A 20,625-nucleotide genomic window follows, 5' to 3' on the forward strand; every position below is an offset into this window, starting at 1 on the left:
ACCCGGAATACAAAAATAGATTAAGAAGATTGGAGACCTAACCTGATCTAACCTAACCTAACCTAACATAACCCTCTCCTGTAGCAAGGAATGGGAGTGTTATAGTGAGCCTGTCTTCAGAAGATGTAGCAGTTCTTAAGTGAATATTGTGCTTTGTGATATGAGGATACACTTCATTGAGCACATACAGAAATGTATGCTCATCCATTCTTAAGTAATTGATGTACGACTTGACGTCTTCCACTGTAAGCTCACGTAACAAGTTTTGTTGAATGCTTTTATCGTGTCATCGTAAAACCCACGGCTTCACCCAGATTAGATTAGTTTTTCGTTCCATAGATCCGTGCTGAGGAGAGCCTCGTGGATGTGGAACATGTAGATTTTTTTAAGCTGATATAACAATACTAATAGTATGAATAAATACAATACATCATTTGTTTCTATTAAAAATTTCGCCAATGGAGTAAAAGGAGTTGGCCAGTAGTAAGTCTTTCAGGCTCCTTTTAAACTAATCTTTATTTCTAACTAAATTTTTTATGTTTCCTGGCAAATTATTGAAGATGAGTGTTCCTGAGTAGTGGACCCCTTTTTGAACTAAAGTAAGTTGGTTGGTTTGTGGGATTAAAGGGACCAGACTGCGATGGTCATCGGTCCCTTTTTCCAAATACTAAAAACACCCACAGAGAATAAAAACGAGTAACAGAATAGATCACAGATGCTTTTAAGTCCTTGTGCAGATCATTTTTGTTCCTGGTATTGTATGTATGAACTGAGTTGTTTGTTGGAAAAAGAGATATATTATTTACGACAAATTTCATTAAGAAGTAAATATACTGAGAGGCAGTAGTTAGTATACCCAGATCTTTGAAAAGGTTTCTGCAGGAGGTCCGTGAATTTACTCCACAAATAATACGTGTTACACGCTTTTGGACCTTGAAAACTTGTTTGACTTCAAGGTTTACCCCAAAATATTATCCCATATGACATTATGGAATGAAAGTATGCAAGCTTTTTCATTTTTATGTTTCCTATGTCTGCTAACACTCGAATTGCAAATACAGATTTGTTAAGGCCTTTCTGCAGTTCTGTGGTGTGCTCCTCCCAACTGAATTTATTATCAAGTTGTAATCCCAGGACTTTTAAGACTGTCAACCTCGTATGTATGGTTCCATTTTTTCCCCCACTTCTTTTCCGCATGTGCACACAATGCAATTGGAGTACATAGAACTGCTGCGGTTGTAACAAGTTGTTGTCAGCCATCTTGAACTTTGACGAAAAATTTGATGACGGTGTAATACCCCCTCTAGCGCTACGTGAAAGATCTTTGTCAAATATATTGGACGGAATATTGGATCACATCTTTGATCAAATCTTTGACAAAGAAATTTGATAGTGTAATACCGGCCTAAGGTAAGTCTTTCCGCTCCCGGGATTGGAATGACTCCTTACCCTCTCCCTTAAAACCCACATCCTTTCGTCTTTCCCTCTCCTTCCCTCTTTCCTGATGAAGCAACCGTTGGTTGTGAAAGCTTGAATTTTGTGTGTATGTTTGTGTTTGTTTGTGTGTCTATCAACCTGTTGGCGCTTTCTTATGGTAAGTCACATCATCTTTGTTTTTAGATATAAATATTATTTTGAGTTGATACAGATTATTTATAAGAATAAAAATACCGATCAGAGCTTCCTAATTAATTTTCGGCATGTTGGTTCTATTTTATCTTGATACCTAGGAGGAAATGTAGGTATTTTACATACAGTGTTGCATTTAGTGTCTGACTATTAATGTCTAGCAAGTCATTGTTGCTTATTTGAAATTGCATAATATGACTATCTGTGAGATTAAGACAAACTGTTTGCTGTGAACCAGTTGTAGGCCTTTTCAGCTGTCAATTAGGCTGTGTTAAATGATATTCAATTTGTGCTCTTGTTAAGCATGCTTTTGTCACTATCAAATATAAGACATTGGAGAAAATTCTGGCCATTTGTTCAGGCAGCAAAGTTAGTGTCCAGGCACTCAGAAACTGAAATTAAGGGTAACAGAGAAAAACCAGAGATGTTGAACTCCATTTTCAAATGTTCCTTTACTAAAGAAGGTTCAAGAATACAGCCCCATTCTATTCTCACACCACAGCAGAGATGACTAATATACATATTAAACAATGGAAAATCAAGGATGGAATAATGTAATATCATGAAACAGATGGATTGTTACTCACCATATAGTGGAAATGCTGACTTGCGACAGGCACAACAGGTGCGCAAAAAAAAAGTAAGATTTCAACCAAAAGGTCATCTTTTGTGTATGTCTGCAATCTAATTCAGAAGGAGGTCTTTTGAATGGAAGCTAATTTTTTGAGTAGTCTTTTTGTTGTGCCTGTCTGAGACTCAGCAACACCACTATACGGTAATACAGATATTAGTGTCAGCTGGACTGAAAAACAGCTGAAATCATTAAAATTGAAAAAGCCTGTAGAATCTGGTGGAATCCCTCAATTTTATAAGGTCCATTGGGATATCTTGGGACCAGTGGCTAACTGGGCCTTGTTTCTTTCTTCCACAAAATGTATGAGGCTAATATCAATTCAGGCAGTTGGCAGTGCTGAAAGATGATGGAATCACTCTTCAACAAGCAGTTTAATGATTATAATTGTTGTGATTTACTTGAAACAATTATGTAGTGCAAAGTTTTCATAGAAATATGATGACATATTGAGCTCATGAACTAATTACAGGTTCACTGCAAATATTAAGAAAATTACTGTTACCATAGCATAAATTAGAAACATAATGGAACCTGGAAATGTTACTGCCGGCATGTGTCTCTTTTTTAGGCTATAAGCTTTGATGGGCTGCCCAGTTACCCTATAAAGCTTTCAAAAATGGGGTAAATGGGCCATGTGCTTGGGTTATCTGAGCCCAGCTTGCATATCAAGAACCAAATATCATTGTGTGGAAGTGATGGGAATAATGATTTAATGAGACATTCTGAAGGCTGAAGTTCATAAAAAGGTGGAGAAGTAATTATCGAAGTATTGCAGTTTATAAGAGCATCATGCCTGTCAAATTGTGATGATGGGTTGTTTCTACAAAGTGGTATTGTTGACATATTTACAGTGAATGGACATTAAATAATGTTTTTTATGTTTTAAATCAAAAAAATTGCTATAATGGTGACCTGTGTTTCTTAGATATATTTTGCAATATTTCATTAATTTATTATTTTTTGTCATTTGCCGCACAGAAGCTCGGCCTCCTACAACAAAGTCAGGCTGTTCAACAACAACCACTCCTCGAGTACCTCTTCAAGCAGGTGTGGGCCGACAATGCAGATGTCCTCAGTATACAGTATTCGGGGACTGGTGCTCTGAAGACTGATTTCACACGTACTGGAAAAAGGACTCGCATTGGTCTTCTGCGAGATCTTGTCAATTCTCTAACCCGCTACTGCAAGAACAATTTTGCTGATGGTTTCAGGCAGGTTAGGAATCCCATTATGCTCATTTCTCTCTCTCCGTCTCTCTCTCTCTCTCTCTCTCTCTCTCTGTCTGTCTGTCTGTCTGTCTGTGTGTGTGTGTGTGTGTGTGTGTGTGTGTGTGTGTGTGTGTGTGTGTGTGTGGGCGCGCGCGCGCACCAGTCGGAGTGGCCGAGCAGTTCTAGGCGCTACAGTCTGGAACCGCGCGACCGCTGCGGTCGCAGGTTCGAATCCTGCCTCAGACATGGATGTGTGTTATGTCTTCAGGTTAGTTAGGTTTAAGTAGTTATAAGTTCGAGGGGACTGAAGTCCCATAGTGCTCAGAGCCATTTGAACCATTTGTGTGTTTGTGTGTGTGTGTGTGTGTGTGTGTGTGTGTGTGTGTAGATGAAATGTAATTCGTAAAAGAGAAACATTTTATTCATTCTTCTTCTACTGGCTGACCTTCCCGCCTCTATTTAATTTTTTGTTATGAAAGCCCCTAGCCCACCAAGCCTCTTCATTCCTCTCCCTCACCCCCCACCCCCACCCCACCCTTCTAGAACACCTCCTTTCACTATCCCTAACGATCGTCCCCTATCCCCACTGCTTGAACCCACCTCCTCCACAATCACTTCACAGACCCCTCCCCATCTTAACAGAATGGAACTTTAACTCATGTAGATAACAATGCGGTAGGTTAGTGTAGGAGTTTGTAAATGTAAGATTCTGAGTGGATAGGGATACTGTGATTACATGTGACGATAAAATGCATGACATAGGAGAAAGAAAGTGGCAACTAGCTGGACAAATCAATTGTAACATGAAGCAGCTACTTTTATGCAGAATACTCTATTTTGCGCATGGGAGATAAAGTGAAATTAGCAAAATGATGTAATTCCAAACTTAAAAGAGGCAGTGGTTTCTGTTTCACTGTGTGAGAAAAGTCTTATAAAACTGAGCTGGGAGATGTCTGAAAAGATTGTGCAATGATATCAGTTGTATTGCTGCTGGTTACCTTTATCCCATCCATTATCAGTATTTAGTTAATTAGTTTATACGCTGATTTGTTAAGTTGGATCTGGGTACCTAACATACTGAGACACGCTCATAGTGGCTTCCTTACTTTACAGGATGCCATTGACTTGTTTTTGGGTCGCTATCAAGTACAGGATGGTGAGGGTGCTGCTCAGCCATGTCCTCTGGAGACTGAAAAGGGATGGAAATACATCACTGTGAGTACTGTTCATTTACTCTGTGTATTTGTTGATAATTTCCTGTTGTAATTAATGGTTTTCTCCTTTGTGACTGTTGCTTTGCAATCTGAAAGGACTAGGATGGGTCTTTCCAATTGTGTATTCCCTAGACCACCTCTTGCATTTGTTTATTGCTTGAGATAAGTGAATACAAGAGTAGTATGTAGAACAAAATTATGGATTACAAGCAGATGACAAGAGAGCTAAATACAAGCTCCACAAATATGTTTTCTTAGTATGTAGAAAGATAATGCTGCTACAGTTAACAATAATAGGCTGTTACATTTTCTGCAGCTTTTTCATTGTAGTTAATTGAGCATTTCACACTGACCAATGCTTGAACTTTTTAACACTTTCCTCTTACCATGAAAGTTCTATTAAAGGCAAGTGCACACACTATACACATTTAAATAAAAAAGAAATAAACTGATACACGTGCCTGCCAGTTCCTTCTGTTTGTTTACACAACTTGTATTGCACTCAGTTGCAATCATCAACATTTGTCTTTCACTTTTTATTATTATTTATTTTCATTATATATTACAGTAGCTTATGCAAATGGAAGATCCTAAATGACCTTGTAGTGCCTCAAGAATTTTGGAGAAAATTCTAGAAACACTCGGCCTTCAACCGTCTCGAACAACCGATATTTTAGGTACGAGTGCGGGAGAGTGAGAACGTTTCTACCGATCCACCTGTCTCTATGTGCAGGTCGGAAGTTTGTTATTAGAAGACTGTAAGAGGGGTGAGTCACTGACGATGACAACCAGCGCCACAGAAGACATGAGGAGAACTCAACGAATAATTATGTCGCACTCTTTGATGTGTTAGTGTCTGTGGTGATTGCAAAACAGACTATTGAACAGTTGAAGATAGATTGCTATGCACATTCATGTATTGGACTCACTTAAGACTATGAACAAAACGAGACACATGTATGCTATTTGAATGTGTTAAATGAGTCTAATGTGTAAGGAGTAAGTTAGCTTGCAGAAGTTATTATCTGTGAAAGTTGAAAATATAAAATGATGGAACTCAAAAGTATTATATGAGTACCAAAATTATTTCAAGGATAGAGAAGTATTTTAATAAATTTCCTTAACCAGCTATAGCCTTCAGAGAAGCAGCTTGTAGGAAATCTACATAACTGATTACCCAGGGAAGAGGATCGGCTACACCCAACGTACAAGTTAACTGAATTGAGAGATGTGTGTGCCTTGCAACCCAATACCACACTGTCTCTTGTTGTCCGAAAATGTTAGAACCTATAGACACACATTATGCTATTTTATGCACACATGCAATGCTAACTTTGTCTCCATTTTATTTGTTCATTTGGACAACTCGCACCCCATTGTGCAGTGATTTTCTCTGTTAACTGCTTAAAAATGTGTGCCATATTTTGTTGACTTAACAGTATTTTCAAATGGGCTACTAAGTGTGCTACTGAAGTAGTTGAGTATCTTAACTGATGTTTTCTGTGGTGTGTCATTTATCTGTTATACAATGTCAAAGAAGGAAGGGCCAAAATACTCCATATGAGATTAACGAGATTAACATACTCGGGTTGAATTATGAGATCAGAACACTCACTAGAAAAAGCTGGACTGCTTGGAAGAACAGAAAGTTAAAGATATAGAAGAAAATCGAGGAGAAAGTGAATAGAGGGTGCCAAAGAAAGCATTGGAATGTCTCTGGAAAAATTGATGGCCAAAACAACAACCAGGCGTGCCTGGAGGGAGATCTTTCATCATATCACCAGGATTCGAAGATGATGGAACATAACAGCAGCAGCGGCTAACTCTTGGACTGTAGTTTTAGTAGAGCACCAACACAGCCTGGCGATGACAGTAGGGCAAAAGAGTGGCTGAGAGAGACATTGAAGGGATTGAGATTGTTTGTATAGCCAGGACCGGCATTATTTGCGGCATAGTCCAGTTATTTTCAAGTGACAGGTAGCAGCAAGAGGGTCATCTTTCAATATTGGGAGTAACTATGTGATATGGCTCATACTGTTCATTTGCAGGGACAGGAAAATTTCACAAAAATGACAGGAAGTTGGCAGTTTTGGTGAAATAATGCAGAATCGGTGGTTTTTACAAAATACCATCATATTGTTGCTTTTTAAGAAATATTGCGGAGTTTGCTGTTTCCCATACAAAGAAATGTGTTTGTAACTTATAGTTATTGATGAAAAAAAAAAAAATTGATGAAAAAATACACTGAATTTGAAGACAAACACTAACTTCAAATTTGGCATGAAAGTAACTTCAAATTTGGAATGAAAGTAACTTCAAATTTGGCATGAAAGTAACTTCAAATTTCAGATTTATCAGGGAAATAACCCTGAATTTGGCGAAAACAGTTATTCCAAATTCACATAAAAGAGTAACTCCAAATTCAGCTAGATGAGTAGCCCTGAATTTCAAGAAAGTAACACCAAATTTGGCAATAAATGTCGTTGAGCTCTCCAATAAATATTGGTGAGCTTGGCAAAAAATATCGCCAAGCTTCACAAAAATACTGGTGAGCTTGGCAAAAAATAGCACTGAAATTGGCCTCAAAATAAAACAATTTTTCCCATCCTTATTTATAGGTCACTTAGCTATATGTGTCGTGTAATGCTATCTTCATTACCCTGTGGATGTGAAGCACCCCTGCAGTGACTAACCAGATGTCTTCATTTTCCCCCTCACTCTGGGCAGCATGCCACTATTGTAGTGGGCTTATCAACCTGAATAGTATAGGAGTGCTAATGTTTGTTGGGGACTGATGACCTCAAATGTTAAGTCCCATAGTGCTCAGAGCCATTTGAACCAATGTTTGTTGCTGAAATCAGTCTTGTATTGTTATTTGATCTTGGCTCTTACATGGTAATGGTAATGCTATTATTATTATTATTATTATTATTATTATTATTATTAACTTGATTTTCCACATGTTCACTTTCCCTTTGAAGATTGTACTACTTGCTTCTTGTACTCAGCCCAGTACTTTTTCATTTGTTCCGAACACAGTTTTCTTAACTCATCTGAAATCTCTACTGGTCATCAGTGCGTCATTTCTGCAGAAAATTTATGATTCATAAGGAGAGTGTTAATTTTGCTTTTGTTCTCAGCATCAGTAATTCTAAGTTCGACTGCTTCAAGATCTTGCAGAATTTCTTTGACTCGCCGTCCTCCTGTATTATTTCCGAGACTTCTCATAACTAGCGGTTTTAAAATCCTGCTGTCGGGCAATCGTAAGATGTGATAGAAATATGAGATTCTTTTCTTCTTCATTGTGCTGGTGATTGGGTCAACTCACAGTAGATAGTTTCATTAGGGAGGATTCTCCAGACTCCATCAACCTGGTATTTTTTATTGATGCATGTTCTGATAATTCTTCATACAGTCTTGAGGAGTTGATTGGTTCTTCTTTCATTTTCAATTTGAAACAAAGTTTCACAGACATAAGTTGCTTCTGGGAGAGTTACAGTTTTGTAATGTTGGATTTTAGTGTCTGTTGACAGGCATGTATTATTATATGTTGACCAGGTTAGAAATTGTGCTTTTTTTTCATTTTGTTGATTCTATTTATCCCTGTTGCTTTTTCACCCAAGTTGTGCAAAATAATTTCTCCAAGATATTTAAATTGTAGAACTATGTTAATTGCTTGATCATTTATGAAGATTTTATCTGTGCAAAGAGGGTTCATAAGTATGATTTCATTTTTCTCAAAGGATATTTGTAATTCTATTTTTGAAGCAATTTTTTGAAGACTTGTAATCTGAGCATGAACTACTTCCATGTCAAGGTCCAAGAGAGCTAAATCGTCAGCAAACCCAAGGCAGTTTGCTCTTATTGCTGGTTTTCCTCAAATTTTGATTGATTTTACATAGATTTTCTTTTTGCCAGATTGTCATGATGTAATCGAGGACCACATTGACAAGCAAAAGGGACAATCCTCGCCTTGTCTGAGACCTGTTTTTACTGTGAAAGCTTTTGACATTTCTTCTCTAAACTTGACCTTTGAATTTGTGTTAGTTAAAGTTAGCTGAATGAGTCTTACCAATTTGGGATGGAAGCCATATGCTCTAAGGATTTTTAGAAGTGTGGTTCTATGAACATTATCATTTTTATTTTTTTTTTAAATTTATGAATGAGATGAATAACTGTTGTTTCTGTACTTGTAATACTCCATTATTAGTTTCAGGCTAAGAATTTGGCCTGAGCAGCTTCTGTATGGTCGAAATCCTCCTTGATACTCTCCAAGTTGTGGTTCCATAATGTTTTGATCCTATTGTAAATTATGCAGGAGAAAATTTTGTATATGCAGTCCAGAAGGGCTATTCCTCTGTAATTATCTGAGTTGGTTTTACCTCCTTTTTTAAATAATGGGTGTATTATTCCTGAGATCCAGTGCTCTGGAATTTTCTCTGTGATACACATTTCAATTCTATGTTGGTGGAGATTTATGACTGCAGGTTTTCTAGCATTCTTCCAGATTTCTGCAAATTCGTGGTCTTCACATCATGACTTACAATTTTTTAGTTCCTGAATTGCAACCTCTACCTCATTGATAGTTGGAGGATATGTAAGGTCTGGGGTGATTAAAATAGGTGCTTCAGTGTCTACTTGAAATGTTTCCAGTGAGTCATCACAATTTAAAAGTTTGTTGAAAGTCTCTGCAAGGATCCCTGCATTTTCTTGATTACTATGCGCCAACTTTCCTGACTTCTCTCTCAGCATTAATGTTGGGGACTCATACTTTTTAAGATATCTTCCAAAGGTTGTGTAATAATGTCTTGACTGTTTCTTCTGGAAGATCTCTTCTATCTTTTCTAGGGTATTTTTAAGATGTTTGCGTTTTGTGTGTCTGATGGATTGACTTTCTTTGCTTAATTAGTTCTAGATGTGATTCTTCAGACTTTTGGGCTTGATGCTTTTTCCAAGCTTGGTGTCTCCTTTCTAATGCCTGGTCACATTCTTCATTCCACCACTCATGTTTCTCCCTGGGATTTATTGGAGCCAATTCTTCTGCTATAGATTTTTATTTGGTTGTTAATTCTTCTGGCGTATTATATTTGATAGACTGCGAATGGCTGAAAGCAAGGGGAAACTGCAGCCGTAATTTTTCCTGAGGACATGCAGCTTTACTGTATGATTAAATGATGATGGCGTCCTCTTGGGTAAAATATTCCGGAGGTAAAATAGTCCCCCATTCGGATCTCCAGGCGGGGACTGCTCAAGAGGATGTCGTTATCAGGAGAAAGAAAACAGGCGTTCTACGGATCGGAGCGTGGAATGTCAGATCCCTTAATCGGGCAGGTAGGTTAGAAAATTTAAAAAGGGAAATGAATAGGTTGAAGTTAGATATAGTGGGAATTAGTGAAGTTCGGTGGCAGGAGGAACAAGACTTCTGGTCAGGTGACTACAGGGTTATAAACACAAAGTCAAATAGGGGTAATGCAGGAGTAGGTTTAATAATGAATAGGAAAATAGGAATGCGGGTAAGCTACTACAAACAGCATAGTGAACGCATTATTGTGGCCAAGGTAGACACAAAGCCCATGCCTACTACAGTAGTACAAGTTTATATGCCAACTAGCTCTGCAGATGACGAAGAAATTGAAGAAATGTATGATGAAATAAAAGAAATTATTCAGATAGTGAAGGGAGACGAAAATTTAATAGTCATGAGTGACTGGAATTCGAGTGTAAGAAAAGGGAGAGAAGGAAACGTAGTAGGTGAATAAGGATTGGGGCTAAGAAATGAAAGAGGAAGCCACCTGGTAGAATTTTGCACAGAGCACAACTTAATCATAGCTAACACTTGGTTTAAGAATCATGATAGAAGGTTGTGTACATGGAAGAACCCTGGAGATACTAAAAGGTATCAGATAGATTATATAATGGTAAGACAGAGATTTAGGAACCAGGTTTTAAATTGTAAGACATTTCCAGCGGCAGATGTGGACTCTGACCACAATCTATTGGTTATGACCTGTAGATTAAAACTGAAGAAACTGCAAAAAGGTGGGGATTTAAGGAGATGGGACCAGGATAAACTGAAAGAACCAGAGGTTGTACAGAGTTTCAGGGAGAGCATAAGGGAACAATTGACAGGAATGGGGGAAAGAAATACAGTAGAAGAAGAATGGGTAGCTTTGAGGGATGAAGTAGTGAAGGCAGCAGAGGATCAAGTAGGTAAAAAGACGAGGGCTAGTAGAAATCCTTGGGTAACAGAAGAAATATTGAATTTAATTGATGAAAGGAGAAAATATAAAAATGCAGTAAATGAAGCAGGCAAAAAGGAGTACAAACGTCTCAAAAATGAGATCGACAGGAAGTGCAAAATGGCTAAGCAGCGATGGCTAGAGGACAAATGTAAGGATGTAGAGGCTTATCTCACTAGGGGTAAGATAGATATTGCCTACAGGAAAATTAAAGAGACCTTTGGAGATAAGAGAACCACTTGTATGAACATCAAGAGCTCAGATGGAAACCCAGTTCTAAGCAAAGAAGGGAAAGCAGAAAGGTGGAAGGAGTATATAGAGGGTCTATACAAGGGCGAAGCACTTGAGGACAATATTATGGAAATGGAAGAGGATGTAGATGAAGATGAAATGGGAGATACGATACTGCGTGAAGAGTTTGACAGAGCACTGAAAGACCTGAGTCGAAACAACGCCCCCGGAGTAGACAACATTCCATTGGAACTACTGACGGCCTTGGGAGAGCCAGTCCTGACAAAACTCTACCATCTGGTGAGCAAGATGTATGAAACAGGCGAAATACCTTCAGACTTCAAGAAGAATATAATAATTCCAATCCCAAAGAAAGCAGGTGTTGACAGATGTGAAAATTACCGAACAATCAGTTTAATAAGTCACAGCTGCAAAATACTAACTTGAATTCTTTACAGACGAATGGAAAAACTAGAAGCAGCCAACCTTGGGGAAGATCAGTTTGGATTCCGTAGAAATACTGGAGCACGTGAGGCAATACTGACCTTACGACTTATCTTAGAAGAAAGATTAAGGAAAGGCAAACCTACGTTTCTAGCATTTGTAGACTTAGAGAAAGCTTTTGACAATGTTGACTGGAATACTCTCTTTCAAATTCTAAAGGTGGCAGGGATAAAATACAGGGAGCGAAAGGCTATTTACAATTTGTACAGAAACCAGATGGCAGTTATAAGAGTCGAGGGACAAGAAAGGGAAGCAGTGGTTGGGAAGGGAGTAAGACAGGGTTGTAGCCTCTCCCCGATGTTATTCAATCTGTATATTGAGCAAGCAGTAAAGGAAACAAAAGAAAAATTCGGAGTAGGTATTAAAATCCATGGAGAAGAAATAAAAATGTTGAGGTTCGCCGATGACATTGTAATTCTGTCAGAGACAGCAAAGGACTTGGAAAAACAGTTGAACGGAATGGATGGTGTCTTGAAGGGAGGATATAAGATGAACATCAACAAAAGCAAAACGAGGATAATGGAATGTAGTTGAATTAAGTCGGGTGATGTTGAGGGTATTAGATTAGGAAATGAGACACTTAAAGTAGTAAAGGAGTTTTGCTATTTGGGGAGCAAAATAACTGATGATGGTCGAAGTAGAGAGGATATCAAATGTCGACTGGCAATGGCAAGGAAAGCGTTTCTGAAGAAGAGAAATTTGTTAACATCAAGTATAGATTTAAGTGTCAGGAAGTCATTTCTGAAAGTATTTGTATGGAGTGTAGCCATGTATGGAAGTGAAACATGGACGGTAAATAGTTTGGACAAGAAGAGAATAGAAGCTTTCGAAATGTGGTGCTACAGAAGAATGCTGAAGATTAGATGGGTAGATCACATAACTAATGAGGAAGTATTGTATAGGATTGGGGAGAAGAGAAGTTTGTGGCACAACTTGACCAGAAGAAGGGATCGGTTGGTAGGACATGTTCTGAGACATCAAGGGATCACCAATTTAGTATTGGAGGGCAGCGTGGAGGGTAAAAATCGTAGGGGGAGACCAAGAGATGAATACACTAAGCAGATTCAGAAAGATGTAGGTTGCAGTAGGTACTGGGAGATGAAGAAGCTTGCACAGGATAGAGTAGCATGGAGAGCTGCATCAAACCAGTCTCAGGACTGAAGACCATAACAACAATAACAACAACAGACCCTTCACCTGATTTTCCTAGTGTATTCATCATTTTTTGATAAGATGGTTGGGTCAAATTTTCTTCTAGTTTTTTCTGAGACCTTTTCTTTACCATTGGTGTTAATTTTTCTTTGATCTTCACAACATAGTGGTCTGACCCTGAGTCTTCACCCCTCAAAACTTTGACGTTGTAGATTTCACGATGGAGAAATTTATCCATGCATACATGTTCCAGTTGCCATTCATCCTTTCGTAAATCAGGGTGTTTCCAGGTTTTTAATTTGTGGGGTGTCCTTGTAAAACACGTTGATTTTGTGACCAGGTTATGGTTTCTACAAGTTTCAATTAACCTTGTTGGTCCATTTGTGTGCTGGCTATTTTCCGATGATATCTCTATATCTTTTTTCTTGCCCCAGTTGAGCATTGAAGTAATCAAGGAGAATTTTTATGTTTGTTGGAGGAATGTTGATTAAGACTTGATCCAGGAGATCGCAAAATTTCTGTGTTTCTTCTTTGCCCTTCAGAGTATTATTTTTTATGATTGGTGGGAGCTGTGCATTGATAATTGCGTATGTCTTATTTGCAGATTTCAAAGATAGACTTGCAAGTCTGGGGGACTGAGAGTTGGGTTCTATGATAGAGTCGATAATTTTGTAGTGTCTTGATCACTGTTTCTGATTTCTTGAAGAGCCATGATTACTATTTTGTGTTTCTTCATGATATCAGTGACGATTTTTAATTTTCCAGAATTCCCATCTCGCCATCCAAATTTATGGTTTTCATGGTTTACTGAAAATCAGTTCCACTGAATACCAGAATGTTTCCTTTTTTCCTTTCGTATCCATGTCTGGTCCAAAATTAAGCTCTATATAATGAATTTAACATTGATTGGAAGCAAAACTCTGACTTTTCCTATTAATGCTATTGTAGTCATCATTTTTCTCTATTGTGTTAATTTTTGCTTTCCTTCGTCAGTTTTATTTTTTAAACTTATTGAGCTCTCCTCTTCCTGGTTCATGGTTTTTTTTTTTTTCCAAATACTGATGAAAGTAAGGGTAGCTGTAACTTAATTTTGGTTAGTACTTTGTTCTTGAAGAAAGTGACTGATTACAGTGGTGTCAGCATTAAGATGCTGAACTTGCTTTTGGGAGGAGTGGGTCTAAAATCTACAGCTGTCTCCTAGATTTACATTTTTCATGGTTTCTCACATGTGATATAGGTGAATGGAAAAGTGGTTCCTTTGAAAAGGGCATGATCGATTTCTAGAATGTTTTTAAACTTGTCATCAACAGTGTTAAATTTTAAGCAACCTTTTGTGTTCCTTTGAAATATAATTCTCTCTATATCATTCTTAAAAACTGTAATGGAAAATATTTTATAAATAATGGAGGGAGCAAAGATAACAACTCACCCTTTAGCTGAGGCATCAAGTGGTAAATAAACAAAAGGAATATCGGAAATGTTACTAAGCTTGCTGATGATGCCGTCCTTCAGGGCTGACTAGTATAAAATATAAATACACTTGATCAGCTACATTGCTCAGGTCAACAATATTGTATCAGCACTGCACCTCAACCCAATGTAGTTGACCAGGACAGTGTAGCCATGCAGGTGTGTGTGTGTGTGTGTGTGTGTGTGTGTGTGCGCGCGCCTGTGTGTCTTTCTTGGTGTTTGTGTGTTTTCCACACTACTTAGCTCTGTGGATGGACATCAGTGAAAAGCTTAGCACTGTTTAAAGACTTATTTATGTGCCTCCTGACCATTCAATGTCTCAACTGTACACTGAGTTTTGCCTTCTCTTCTTCCTTTATTTATATTATAAGAGCATATACGCATAAAGTTTGTCATTGAAATCAAAATAATTGCAGCTTATAAAAGTTTTACTTTCATTAACACCACTGTCGTGTATTCTGGTAAGAAATGGTTGTTTATTCTTACAATACATTCTATGTTGTTGTGTATGGGACGCTATTGCTACATATATTACTCATGTAAGGTTGTAATAGTGCTACTATGTTTGGAACATTTACTGGTTGTATTGATTCACCATCTGTATTGTGTTTTAAATATGTCATGTTTCATTTTTTACTGCAATGTGAGCACTTTCTGTTCTTACTATGAAGTATGTACAGAAAACTCATGCTTTTATAATCTGTGATCTACTGTGCCCCTAACTTGTACTTTGAAATGAAGAGGAGAGAAATAAATGAAGAAATGTTATACAATGGATATGTTTATTTGAATAACTCAGATTAGAGAAAGTGGGAAGTAGCGCTATTAAAATTTTCCCTTCCTTTCCCATCCCTCTTCTTACCAACTCCCTCCTCTCCCCCCCCCCCCCCCCCTTTCCCCTTTCCACCTCGTCTTCCCTCTTCTCCATCCTCCCCATTGCTAGTCAACTTTTCTTTCTGCAGACTGCATTCTGATAGATAATTCTTGTAAGAAGTATGTTGTTAAAAACTGTGCTACCTATTTCTTTCAACAAGTATATGTTCTAGTTCTTGTTGTGTAACTGAACTGCATGTATCTTCTGTTACAGTTCCCAGTAGTACTGATGGTGGCAATAGCAATGTTCTTTGCGAACATTATAACGCCAACGGGTGAGTAACCTACACTGCCTAGACAGTCATCGTACATTATTAAGTGATTAACTTTTTTCCTTCAATAATTGCATCATCTATCGTCAAAAAGAAGGCAAATCTGAGACAGGATTCATATATTCAATATTAGTTCACACATTGCAGAAGGGGAACAATAGAGGGATCTTTAGCCTTGACTCAGTATTTGATGTGTGCCAGGTGTTACAATATTAACTTTGATTTTGCTAGTCCTTTTAACAGATTATATCTTGAATTAATGTTTCGTCTTTTTTTAAATGCACAAAAAGATATTTTTTCTCTCTCTATCTCTCTCTCTCTCTCTTTCTTTTTTTTCTTTCTCTCATAAGCTATCAGGCCTACTAACAGCATCTTTCAAAACTCCACTAACTTGCAACTCATACCATAAATTGCACAACATGCCTGCTATCTCACATGCAGAAAAATCTGTTGTTCACATTTACTTTCCACAATGAATTTTCGTTCTACAGCAGAAAGTGGAATGATTTGAGGCTTCCTGGGATATTAAAACTATATCTATAAAAACATTCAAAATTAGTGCTTTTCATCTCATTCTCCATTTGAATCTTAGTTATAAGCTTCCTCTGCGGGAAACTGACTATTTACATATCTGAGTTTGCCTTCAGGTGCTCATATGAGAGTTTGACTCCATCGTAGTACACTGAAGCTGTGATTAGGTCAAACTCTTCACTATATCCATTCTCCAAAAGTGTGGTAGTTCTACAGCATTTTGGGAGAATATTCGTGAAGTTTAGAAGGTATTGAGAGGAACTAGAGACAAGTTAAAGCTTTTGGTCTGAGAGGCTTGTTCAGACAGGCTAGTAGATACCACTACGCAAACAAAAGACTGAGATCTACATTTGTGTCCCAGTGTGATAAACAATTTTGTCTTGGATCAAATGTTCAGTATATTATGCTCTCTGCCAAAGAGAAAATATAAGTTACCTAATAGAAAATAAACGAAGAAACTCATAAAATAGAAATTAGCATGTTATTACTCGGTGAAACGAACTGCAGACCACTGTTGTGGGAACTAAATTGATCAGGTTTGGTTTTCAAAGTTACCAGTCACCATATACATGAACAAGATAGCATCGTTTAGAAAAAAAGGCATACTCTGTTAAATTTTTTATGAAAAAAGTGAAGTATCAGGACTAATTTGACAAGTTGTTTACTCATATGAAACATGGATTCATACACATTACGCCATGAATATAAGATGTCACGAGTATATGAAGAGTACTGTTGAACAAAAGTGCCACTGAATGTTTAATTGTTGTTGTATTCTAGTCATTGGCTTATACATGTGTGGCATTGACATGTTGTATAAATCTCCCCATCCCCACTTGTTCATATATCTTGAGTGTAAATTTGAATTTGCTGGCACCCTGGCTTCAGTGAGTAATACAATTTATTTTCAGTGTAGCCACCATGTATCACATATAGTGCACTCAGTCAGTGTAAGGCATTTTTGGCTATTTACACACTTTAAAGTACATTTGCTTTTATGAGGCTCAGCTGTCAGTTTTTGTACAAGGCACTGATAGTTCAGAAGCAGCTCAGTGTCTTGCAATATTATTACACCGGCACCAACTTTTTGGATATAATTTTCTCTTCCATGAAAACTCATATAGAGCTATGGAAATCATTTGTGTGTGTGTGTGTGTGTGTGTGTGTGTGTGTCATGTATACTACAGTTCCTGTTGCACCTCATGAAGATATGCCTGATGCTGCTTTTCACCTCCAAGAATGAAGAGTAGTATTGTAGACTCCGTGGTCTTTCATTTCCAACAATGTCTTCTTGAAGGTGACATATTGGGATCTCTTTTTCAGTGAGTCCTCAAGCCAGCTGTATATTTGTTCCAACAACTAGCAACATATTTAGTTTACTAACATGGTACTGTGTCAAAAGTTTTTCAGAATTCAATAAGTTTGATACCAACCTAAGAATCACTGTCTTCAGCTTTCTAAATATTGTGAACAGCAGCACAAAGATGCTCCTGTGGGAGAACAAAAAAAGCAAATATACTCCTGTTTAAAACAAAAGTGGGGTACCAGGCTGCCTCATTTACCTTCCTCAGCTTGTTTAAAATTTTCGCAGATGTTTTTGTTTGTGAAGATATTCATGCTCTTTTTACATGCAGCTCACCTCTCACCCCCACAAGCTCCCCCAACTGTAACTCATGCACACTCACTAGTCCATCACTGTAAGTCACTCATATCCATCCTCTCCTACTTGTCTATCCTCTCTCTAGCTCATTGAGCCCAGCTCATTGTCATTATCTCATTGTCTTTGTCACACGCTCCTGCCTTATAGCAATTTTCCATTGTTTGTCCTACTATTATTGTCACTGACTGCCTCTTGTTCTCTGATACTGCTACTGTCATTCATTCCTTCCCACTGCTGGCATCTCTTCCGTCATTATCTCTCTTTTCCTTGTTATCATTGTCATAGAGTCTATCTCTTATCATCACTGGCTCTTACCCACTTTCACATTTTCCTTCTCTTTATTCCTCTCCCATTGGCACTATCTCCTTCACTCTTTACCTTGCATTGTTCTGTTACTTTCAACTATAGTTCATTGCCACTATGTACCTCTCTTTCTCTCACACTACAACTGTCTTCTTCACTCTTTCTCCGTGACAACCACTATCTGCTATCGTCTAGTATTTATTACTTTTCATCAATTTCTACTGCCACTGCCTCCTTCTCCGTCAACATAAAGAATCATCAATATATTCACATGCCAAAAATTTTAAAAAGGTGCTGATGAAGGTAGACAGGCAGCTGGTACCCCACTTTCCAGTCAGTATTTTTAACAGTACCATAATCACCTTTTTTGTGCTGCAATAGGAGCATGTTTTCATTGGTTCCCTTCTTTCCATGATACAGCAGGGCATGACACTCAATTAAAAGAACATTATGGGTCAGTAAAATTTTGGTAGTCTACTTATGTGAAACTGAAATAATGCAAAACTAACTTTACACCTCAGACTAGATTTTACATGCACAATAATTTTGCATGTGCTTCAATACAACTACTTTGGGTTCCCAGAACTCTTCTGACGATAATGGAGACACTTTACCGCATATTTCTACGTCACTTTGTTTTTACCTCACACCAGTTTTTACGTGTGTATGTTGTGTGTACAAGTGGGGTAACTTTGGAGCTCTGTCTCAGAATGGATAAAGGTGTCAAATAAATTGTGTAGGTTGTTTGAGATCAGGATCTTACGAATACATCATAAAAATTTCAGCCATTTGCTGTACATAGCCGTCTTGAAATCCATGGCTCTGTTTTTGTGCACAAAAACCATGTTTCTGAGGTGTTTCTCGATAACAGATTAAGATTTCTGAAAAAGGGAAGATGATACTTCTAGATAAATTCCTAAAGAATATACCACTAAAATTTACACAATTTGCGGCTATTGGTTATTTAGATGTCCACTGCTGTCAAGGAAAAAGGTGAAAAACACTTTTTTTTTTTTCTCAGGAACCGCCCATGAACTAAGTGGCACCTCCATAACCCCCTTAAGGTGGAATGAAAACTACCGTATTTACTCGAATCTAAGCCGCACTTTTTTTCCGGTTTTTGTAATCCAAAAAACCGCCTGCGGCTTAGAATCGAGTGCAAAGCAAGCGGAAGTTCTGAAAAACGTTGATAGGTGCCGCCACAACTAACTTCTGCCGTCGAATATATGTAGCGCTACACAAGTATGCTTTGTGGGCACAAAGATAAATACTGGCGCCAAAACCTCTGCATCAGTAAATAAATTTAAAAAAAAGTTAGAAGACGAGCTTTTTTTTTTCTCTGCCCGAGTTTCGACCACTGCATTTTCATACATTATTCAACGAAGTAAATACAAATTCCGTATTGTTCATCTTCGAATGTAGCAGAATTTCAGTGTACTACGAAAATCCGACTGGCAAGACTGTTAGGGATGTTTGTCAATATGGCCAACTCTACGTTCCGAGTTTTATTCCTACCTGTGAGAAGAGATGGTTAGATGGTTGCTAATAGGAACCTGATGAAATGTGAATCACATGCAGTATTCTGTTCACCATAAGAATAATACGAATATAAACATTTTGCCATGTATTGTTTCGTGTTTGCTGCTATCTCATTTAAATCCTGTCTGCCTAATAAACTATGAAACTAGAGTGAGACAACAGCAAACGCGGAAGAATATACGTATCGTGTCATATTTATATTCGTATTATTCTTATGCCTAATAGTGATACAGTCAGAAATGAAGCACGGCAACTGACTAGATTTTAAATGTAAGATGACTAATTTCTGTGCAGAATTTGATGTACTAAAGAAGCGGCCACAAAGATTTTCAAACGGAGAAAAATTTTCGCTAAACACTCGTTCAGAACATGTTCTATCATACGCAGTCTATTATTTGGTTCTTGTTGATCATTATCAAAGAAAGCAGCAGTGTAAGTAACAACAAATAGCAGTCTCTTGCCAATGTTTTGCTAATGAGACGATTCCTCTTTTTTTTAAGCGGCGGTAGCGGGCACAAAAGCAAGTCATGCTGCGAGCGGCGACAGGCCGTAAACACGCACTATCAAAATGCGACAAACAATGCATGACACAGTACAGTAATGCATTTTCAGCTTAGAGTGACGTAAACACCTATAACAAAGAAAACGGCACTTATCAGATCAAAGCAAAATAAGCAATCGATTCAAACCAGACGAAGCACATGATAAAGGAAGGGTACCCGTATAAATACGAACGGAGCACCTGACGCATAGCAATGGCTACCTGGTAAAGCTTAACTGCTAAGCTTACGACTTGAACCAAACTACTGTAGCTGTATCGTCTTTCATTCGACCTAAATTGTGTCTCACATTACAATGGACCAACTTTGTTTCGATTTGGAGGTGCGGCCTAAAACTTTTCTCTCCCCTTGAATTTCGAGTCTCAAATTTCAGGTGCGGCTTAGATTCGGGAAATTTTTTTTTCCTTTATTTCGAGTCTCATTTTTCAGGTGCGGCTTAGATTCGAGTGCGGCTTAGATTCGAGTAAATACGGTACACCTAAGGAACGGAAAAAAGACTAACCAATTTTCTCCATATGCCTAAAGCTGGGGAGGATGTGTGTAATATTCCAACTTTGACCCTGTACTATAGGATAGTTCTGTTGGGTATACAAATGGTTCCTAGCC

At 37.9% G+C, this 20,625-nt stretch overlaps 1 protein-coding gene across 2 annotated transcripts in view; it reads left to right on the forward strand.

The window, feature by feature from the left end:
• The window catches only part of LOC124619460 (phosphatidylinositol-3-phosphatase SAC1), a 72,843-nt gene that overhangs the window by 42,022 nt on the left and 10,196 nt on the right, over nucleotides 1-20,625 (forward strand). For both annotated transcript variants that reach the window (XM_047145859.1, XM_047145860.1), the window contains 3 exons: nucleotides 3,242-3,478; nucleotides 4,585-4,686; nucleotides 15,369-15,429. In XM_047145859.1, the coding sequence (XP_047001815.1) occupies nucleotides 3,242-3,478; nucleotides 4,585-4,686; nucleotides 15,369-15,429 (400 nt within the window). The remainder of the gene's footprint in view (nucleotides 1-3,241; nucleotides 3,479-4,584; nucleotides 4,687-15,368; nucleotides 15,430-20,625) is intronic.

Source organism: Schistocerca americana, chromosome 6 (assembly GCF_021461395.2).
Source record: "Schistocerca americana isolate TAMUIC-IGC-003095 chromosome 6, iqSchAmer2.1, whole genome shotgun sequence".
NCBI classification, from domain to species: Eukaryota; Metazoa; Arthropoda; class Insecta; order Orthoptera; family Acrididae; genus Schistocerca; species Schistocerca americana.